Below are 9,088 nucleotides of genomic sequence, written 5' to 3'. Positions count from 1 at the left end.
AGGCTATACATTAACCACTTCAGCCAATATACATGTCTGCCATCTGTAAATAGTGGCCTACATTTACTTCTTAAGTAGCCTACATTTTGATAGGCTACCAATAATACTTTATACACATAATAATAATATGTAATGTAATATGTAATGTAATAATACTTACACACATAGTAATAATACACACACACACACACCCTCTTTTAGCATGTCTGTCTCTCTCTCGCTCACTCACATGTTGCACGGGCACACACACATGCAAGTTTGATTATCTCACACACACACACACACACACACACACACACACACGGCCCGCCTCCTGGCACTGTGGGCGCGTTTGGAAATAGCACACTGAGCGCACTGTGCAATGCAAACTAATAGGCGAGTGCGCTCCGGTGCGGTATTTCCGAACGTGCCCACAGTGTCTTGACAGTCTCCGCTCCGCTGCTCAGTGCTCACAGCCAGTTGATAAAACACAATACACGCACCCACTATATTTCGCCTGGGCCGAGTTCAGAAATACATAGGCCCAGGCCCAGGTAGGACCAGGTGTGCATACGCCCCTGGTGTGGAGATGTCGCCATGACAACACAAATACACAAACCTGTGTTGATATCTCGCACACTATAGCTTGGTTGTGGTCAGACATCAAATTTCTCTTTTGGGTCATGAGCTAAAATGTTTGGGAACCAGTGGCCTAGTTGATGAGGATGGAGGTCCACCGTCCATGGGAAAGGACAGAGGTAGCCTATACCAGTAAGACGCCCTGAGGGCTAGAAGCAAACAACATGGCTTCTTAATACGGCCCAGTTAAGAAGCAGGAGTCAAACTATTAATCTGGTGTCCGTGATGTCAGATGTAGAGTTGCTGGCCAGCTCCATATATGCAGATCTAGGTGATGATCCAGTCTTCTCCATGTCACACGCCATATATGGTGTGTGTTTTCACTGTTTTGAGTGTATACAGGGTTTAATGAGGTCAGATCAACATATGGAATGAATTCTGTACTGACCATATATGGAGTGTGTATCTTGAGGCGTGACGGACACGCTGTTTTACGTCTTGACAGAAGAACCAATAATCGTCTTGCACCACCATGACTTATTATTTTTGATGCACACTGGGCGAACACAGTAAAGGTGGGGTGTATAGGGAAATCTGGCACCATTGTTTGGGGATGACTGCATGGGCATTTAGTAGGGAAGAGTGGGCACTTTGTTTGGGTGGAGAAGACTCAGAAGAGTGTGCACCAGGAAGAGTGGACACCTTATCGGGGAAGAATGGGCACTATACCGGTATTTAGTAAAATGATGCCTAATAATAACCTAACCTTTATCCTGACCTATCTTTTCAGTTAAACTATGCCTACATCTAACCTCCTTACTTCAGTAGTAAAAATATATGGCTAAACGGTAAACCTATAACCTTCACCCTAACCTCGTAGTAAAAAAAAACAACAAAAACTATGCCTTCTGTAAAACTATGCCAAAACCTAACCTTCCTGTTTTGGTATTTAGTGGTGTAGTGTCGTATATGACCCACCTGTCTCTAACATCCTGGTACCCTATGCAATACCAGTGGCTGGACACTACAAGTGGTAGTGGCCCCTCTTCCTAGTGCCCAGTTTTCCTGGTGCCCACTCTGTGTTTTGGTGCCATGCACATTTGCCTAGTGCCCACTGCCCATCTTCCTAGTTCCTAGCAAGGACCTGAACGCGGAAGTGTTGGCTGCATATAGCCCATTGCGCATGTTTCTTTCCTTCCATGGAGCACCATAAGCAACATGGCGTCGCCCGTACGGTCTTCAGTGTTGGGTATATTACTTTATATTTGGAATATATTTCTTATTACTTATTACCTTAATTTGTCAAGTAATATATTGTATTACATATTACTGTCTGAGCAAGAGTAATATATTAATATTACATATTACTTTTTTTTAAATGCTCAAATCGAACAATTAAATATTTAGTATAATTATAAATTATACATTACGTAGACCAGTGGTGTATCTACAATAAGGCGAGGCCAAACGGCCGCCTAGCCAAATCCATTTGAAAACACGACTGAGAAAAAAAGAGGACAAACACCAGACCTGAGAACTATTATTGGGGAGCGGAAATACGTAATTCTTTAACTTCTGCAGTTGTCACATAATGTCACAAGACAGAGCCACGGGCAACGAGACAGACAGACAGAAAGTAATGTATTATATTACAAGTTACCGTATTCCGGTAATATATTACGTAATATATTAAGTTACGTAGTGTTAGTTACCCAACACTGACGGTCTTCGCGTCTTGTCCTCTTTAGACAGTCCTTGGTTCCTAGAGCCAGTTTGAGTTTTCCCTAGTGCCCAGAATGTTTTGGTTCTCACCTTTCATGTTACCCTCTGGGCCATGTTTCCCTCAAGTGCCCATATAAATTACAAGGTATAAATGGACATACAATAAATAAAAGGGCAGTGATGGTATAAAATAAAGGCTCATAAATAGCCTATAAGCCCCGGTTGATAATTTGTCTAAAAAGACCATTTGAGTCACCCGACCCGTTTCCATGACAAACAACTAGCCAATCACAAGAGATCCCGCCCCTTCAGGCAAACAATAATGGCTTACTCCAATGTTTACTAACATTACCAACAGACGGTTTAATTATTCAGCAACAGTTTGACAAGCATGTATTTCTTATATTTATAGCGCTAGTCGTAATATAAATTAAGCTGAGTCGATAATAAAAAATAAAAGCATGTCTTCACTGCCAATGCTTTAGTCAGTCTATTTGTTTGTTTGTGGGACCACCCATCTGTTTAAGTGTTTGTTTGTGGGACCACCCATCTGTTTAAGTGTTTGTTTGTGGGACCACCCATCTGTTTAAGTGTATATCATTGATGGGCCTAAATCTCTTCTATTATATAGGTATAACTCTTCACTGTTAGTTATTTAAGGACATACTGTACATGAACATGCTACAGCATGAAAATGCTGTTTACCCAACAAAGTGCTATACAGCTTTATATTATTATATTATTGTATTATGTCATAGCCTACTAGTTATTGTGATTTGGGTAGGTGCCTTTCACGATGTGTTTTCCACAGTAATGGCTGTTTAGCATTTCAGTCAGCAGAGATTTGTTTATAGTACTACTTGATGAGCATGTTTTGTTGCTTAGGGCTTGTGAGCGAAAAACATTATTTTTCTCAAATCAGCTTGAATAGACCTGTGCCAACAAATAGGCTAACTAGCTGCTAAACATTCTTGTCCTATAGGTGTGCATTAGATAATGGTCATATAAAGTCATTTAAATGTCAGTGCTATTTTGTATGATGTTTTGGTAGCCCTAAGTAGCAAATTGAGGCTTTTAACGCTTGCGCTTATGAAATATATGAGGTCATTAGGGTTTTCTTGAAGACTGAAATAACGAATAACCAAAAATAGGCCATCCAGGCTACAAGCTTACAACACGTCGCACTGAAGTTGCTCCCACTGTGTTGTGAGAGTCGACTCAGTCGAAGTGTCCTTGAGCAAGACACTGAACCCCAAACTGCTCCCCATGAGCAGGTTGGTGTCTATAGTCTCCTCTGCTGTCAGTGTGTGGATGTGTTGTTGGTGAATGTAATGTCGCCTAGCTGCATTGCATTGTAAAGCTCTTTGGAGAAATGCAGCTCCATTATTTTGAAGTTTTAAAGTGAGAACTAAGCGCTGCTTAAAGGGGCATTCCACTCATTTTCAACATTTTACTATGTCATTAATATACCTTAGAGCTGTTGTGTGGAAATAATAAAAAGGTCCCCCATTCTGTGTTTCCTAGAACTAGAGGTCTGAAAATAATTACAGTTCTAGGAAACACAGAATGGGGGGGCTTTTATATTATTTCCACACAACAGCTCTAAGGTATATTAATGACATAGTAAAATGTTGAAAATGAGTGGAATGCCCCTTTAACCTCAAGCTACCTTTCATTCACCTTTCAGTCAGCCTGAGGACATGCTGTGTGGAAGGGAAGAGAGTATAGGAGACAAAGGTGGAAAGGAACTAATAGATTTTTTAGACATTTGAAAACTTGTGAAATGGAACAGTCTGCATAACGAGTACTTTCTACTTTTGGTACTTCAAGTACATCTTGATGCCAATACTTCTGTACGTTTACTGGTATAGCTAATAGAACTAGATGTTTCAATCCCTATGGTAAGTTAGCGCTCTTGAAGGTCAGAGTGGAGTGGTGAACATGGAGTGTAGGACTTTCATTGAGGTCTTCAGGTGGGCCCCCTGCTTCATCGACGTTTCGTTGATGTTAGCCCACTACGTCTCCAGAGGGCTCAACGGTGTGCCTGGCGTCCCAGGTACACCCCCCTCCGTTCCATATCCTCCATATTCACCACATCTACAAGCTCACAGATCGAGCTTTAGATCTGTTCTTTTACTGTTGTTTTACAAGCGACAGACATTGTCCTCCTATATACACGATTTACCGGTTTACCAACTTTGTCCACAAACAAACACGCCTTGAGAATTCCCTTGTGTGTGTGTGTGTGTGTGTGTGTGTGTGTGTGTGTGTGTGTGTGTGTGTGTGTGTGTGTGTGGTTCCGCCTCTTGTCGGACTCATCTCAGACGATAAGAGTCAAACACACACTTCCAGTGCGAGCGGACAGACCATCCACAGCTACAGGAGGGAATACTGACCCAAACCACAACCTCCTGAATACTGACCCAGACCACTGGAACAACCTGCTGAATACTGACCCAGACTACTGGAACTACCTGCTGCTGAATCAACTTTAACAACAGCTGACTGGACTTTAACTACAACCACGATTCACAGTGAAATTAGACATTAACATTGTATATATACTGTAGGGACTGGCTGATTTCCTGGCTTGATTGTTCGTAGCTTCACTCAAAAGACAAAATGGCTTCCAAGGTGTCTTTCTCGGAAGAGGATTTTTCCTGTCCCGTGTGTCACGACATCTTTAAAGATCCCGTTCTCCTGTCGTGTAGCCACAGCTTCTGCAAAGACTGCCTGCAGGAATGGTGGCGAGAGAAGGAAATAAAGGAGTGTCCCGTTTGTAGGAAGAGACATTCAGTGGATCCACCCAGAAACCTGGCTCTGAAGAACCTGTGTGAGACCTTCGTACAGGAGAGACAGCCGAGAGCGTCAACAGGGTCTGAGGTCGAGGGTCTCTGTGGTTTGCACGCTGAGAAACTCAAACTGTTCTGTCTGGAATGTCACGAGGCAGTGTGCGTTGTGTGTCGAGATTCTAAAAAACACGCCAACCACCGCATCAGTCCCATCGACGAAGCTGCAGTGGATCACAAGGAGAAAGTCCAGAAATCACTGAAGCCTTTACGGGAGAAGCTAGAGGTCTTCAATAAAGTGAAAACAAAGTGTGACCAAACAGCAGAACACCTCAAGGTCCAGGCTCAGCACACAGAGACGCAGATGAAGGACCAGTTTAAGAAGATGCATCAGTTCCTAGAAGAGGAAGAGAAGAAGAGGATTGCTGAACTGAGGGAGGAAGAGCAGCAGAAGAGCCAGAGGATGAAGGAGAAGATTGAGGGTCTGAACAGAGACATATCAACCGTTTCAAACAACATCAGAGCCACAGAGGAGCAGCTGAAAGCAGAACACGTCTCATTCCTGCAGAACTACAAGACCACGATGGAGAGAGTCCAGCGCACACTACCGGACCCACAGCCGGTCTCGGGACCACTGATAGACGTGACCAAACACCTGGGCAACCTGCCTTTCAGAGTCTGGAACAAGATGAAGGACATCATCACCTACAATCCAGTCATCCTGGACCCCAACACGGCCCATCCAGTATACACCCTGTCTGATGATCTGACCAGTGTGAGACGTGGAGAGAGACAGCTGCTCCCTGACAACACAGAGAGGTTTGACAACCGTAGAATTGTCGTGGGTTCTGAGGGCTTTAGCTCAGGGACTCACAGCTGGGATGTCGAGGTTAGAGACAATACAGAATGGAAACTGGGTGTGTTAGCAGAGTCTTGCCAGAGGAAGGGAGACGGAGGGGGGCAAGACATGTTCATACAGTTTTTTAAAGGTAAATACGGAGCATTCTCCTCCACACCAAAGTCAGGCACTGTTCTCTCATTGAAGCAGAAACCTCAGAGGATCAGAGTCCAGCTGGACTGGAACAGAGGAACGCTGTCGTTCTCTGATCCTGATACCAACACACACATACACACCTTCACACACACTTTCACTGAAACACTGATTCCAAGGATTTGGACTGGTCAGTCCAACATGCCTCTTAGGATGTTACCGGGGAAGGTCAGTGTAACTGTGGAATGACGTAGTTACAGATGATGATGATGATGATGATGATGATGATGATTATAATGATGACGACGACGATAAACTATCAACACTGGTAATATTAATCATTGATGGCTACAGAGAGGCCAAGTCTATGGACACCAATTTCTAAATTGTTTTATTTAGTGTGTAAACTGTGTATTGATGCATATTTACCTTTGATTTCTGTTGAAATTATAGATCTGAAAGATCTATCTTATTCTTATTTTATTTTAAAATCAAATAAACATCTATACCACACAACGTTGGTGTTCAGTTACATGATGCATATATTGGTCCCTCGTTTAAGTAATTAAAAGTTATGACGTCTTATATGACGTTGATCACAAGCCAGTACGTTAAATATTACACACGTTTTAAAAGTCTATTTCTGCCTGAGGTTTCTTCCACTTAAAGCTGCTCTTCTACCCTGGATTTGAACCCTGGTGTCCTGCTCAAGTGCTGCCATTTTCTACCATTGAGCTAATAGAGCCTGTCTGCTCGCTCAGGGGATAAATTGAATCTTGACCTTCAGGTCAGAATTTGTGTCAGATATACTGTGTCTATAGTGAGACGTCACATGACCTTTGACATGATGATCTAAATGTCTGAAGCAGGGAGACAACGCAACCATCCCAGTTGCACATGTTACAGTATTAACCCATTCAGGACGGGATCCCCTTTTGATGTTCTAAGCATTATGTTAAACTTCAGGTATTGAAAAATAGCATATCTACAAGCTCATATCTACGAGCTTGTAGATCTGCTATTTTTTTTAAATTGTGAACATGTGTTGCAAACCTTTGAATATATATTTTTTCACAGTTAAAAAAAACCCTCAAATCTTTGCCTCTGGAAGGCCCCTGGAACTACATATTTTCAGATGGGGGTCGACGGCCAATTACATATATTTTTGGGGTCCTTAACATGAAAAAGGTTGAGCACCACTGACATAGAAACATGGATTTTTCACAAAACTGTCAGGATTTAGAAGACATTTATAGAATCGTCCTCAGGTCTAAATATATACTCTACTATACAGATTGGACAGAATTACACTTTATTCAGTACAAAATAAATACATATGGACACATCTCTGAGCTGCCAGACAGATGAGAGCCCTGCCTGTCATTACGACTCCTATCAGACAGATGTGAGCCCTGTCTGTCATTATGACTCCTATCCAGTGGCGTGCACAGACATTTAGAGGGGCAGGTGCTCAAGTTAAAAAAGGGCACCTTGTGCAGCGCGTGGAACCGGCCGGTTGCCTTAATCCATTTTGGGCGGGAACCCCTTTTGGTGTTAGCATTATGTTATGCTTTAGCTATTGAAAAATAGCAGATCTACAAGCTCATAGCGCGCCACCGAGTGGCGCGCTATGAACTTGTAGGTCTGCTATTTTTGAAAAATCAAAAAAGAAAAATCAAAAAGATTATTATTTTTTTTTTCAAAAGGGCACATTGCCAAAATGCTCTAGCACCCCCTAGTGTCTATCTGTGCACGCCACTGTATCAGACAGATGTGAGCCCTGCCTGTCATTATGACTCCTATCAGACAGATGTGAGTCATTATGACTCCTATCAGACAGATGAGAGCCCTGTCTGTCATTATGACTCCTATCAGACAGATGTGAGCCCTGTCTGTCATTATGACTCCTATCAGACAGATGTGAGCCCTGTCTGTCATTATGACTCCTATCAGACAGATGTGAGCCCTGTCTGTCATTATGACTCCTATCAGACAGATGTGAGTCATTATGACTCCTATCAGACAGATGAGAGCCCTGTCTGTCATTATGACTCCTATCAGACAGATGAGAGCCCTGTCTGTCATTATGACTCCTATCAGACAGATGTGAGCCCTGTCTGTCATTATGACTCCTATCAGACAGATGAGAGCCCTGTCTGTCATTATGACTCCTATCAGACAGATGTGAGCCCTGTCTGTCATTATGACTCCTATCAGACAGATGTGAGCCCTGTCTGTCATTATGACTCCTATCAGACAGATGAGAGCCCTGTCTGTCATTATGACTCCTATCAGACAGATGTGAGCCCTGTCTGTCATTATGACTCCTATCAGACAGATGAGAGCCCTGTCTGTCATTATGACTCCTATCAGACAGATGAGAGCCCTGTCTGTCATTATGACTCCTATCAGACAGATGTGAGCCCTGCCTGTCATTACAAGTAAGACGCGCGAACGCGGGAAGCGAACGCAGCTCGTAAATTGCAAAAAACAACAATTAGAATAAATTACGATTTTTTTTTTAAGGTTTTTTTTAAGTTCTCTTTTTTTTGTGTTTAAGATTTTTTTTTAAGTTAAGTTAAGTTTGTCTATAGTGAGACGTCACATGACCTTTGACATGATGATCTAAATGTCTGAAGCAGGGAGACAACGCAACCATCCCAGTTGCACATGTTACAGTATTAACCCATTCAGGACGGGATCCCCTTTTGATGTTCTAAGCATTATGTTAAACTTCAGGTATTGAAAAATAGCATATCTACAAGCTCATATCTACGAGCTTGTAGATCTGCTATTTTTTTTTAATTGTGAACATGTGTTGCAAACCTTTGAATATATATTTTTTCACAGTTAAAAAAAACCCTCAAATCTTTGCCTCTGGAAGGCCCCTGGAACTACATATTTTCAGATGGGGGTCGACGGCCAATTACATATATTTTTGGGGTCCTTAACATGAAAAAGGTTGAGCACCACTGACATAGAAACATGGATTTTTCACAAAACTGTCAGGATTTAGAAGACATTTATA

The 9,088-nt window shown here is 42.4% G+C and overlaps 1 protein-coding gene across 1 annotated transcript; it reads left to right on the top strand.

Moving 5' to 3' along the window:
* Window positions 1-4,844: 4,844 nt before the first annotated feature.
* On the top strand, window positions 4,845-6,309 carry LOC306923216 (E3 ubiquitin-protein ligase TRIM35-like; the record flags this gene model as incomplete). Its single annotated transcript, XM_079501242.1, has 1 exon — window positions 4,845-6,309. Exon 1 carries the CDS (start codon window positions 4,903-4,905, stop codon window positions 6,307-6,309), a length of 1,407 nt encoding a protein of 468 aa, XP_079357368.1. The 5' UTR covers window positions 4,845-4,902.
* Window positions 6,310-9,088: the final 2,779 nt, after the last annotated feature.

Source organism: Electrona antarctica (assembly GCF_951216825.1).
Source record: "Electrona antarctica genome assembly, chromosome: 5".
In the NCBI taxonomy this organism is placed as follows: Eukaryota; Metazoa; Chordata; class Actinopteri; order Myctophiformes; family Myctophidae; genus Electrona; species Electrona antarctica.
This window is presented reverse-complemented; position numbering and strand designations above follow the sequence as displayed.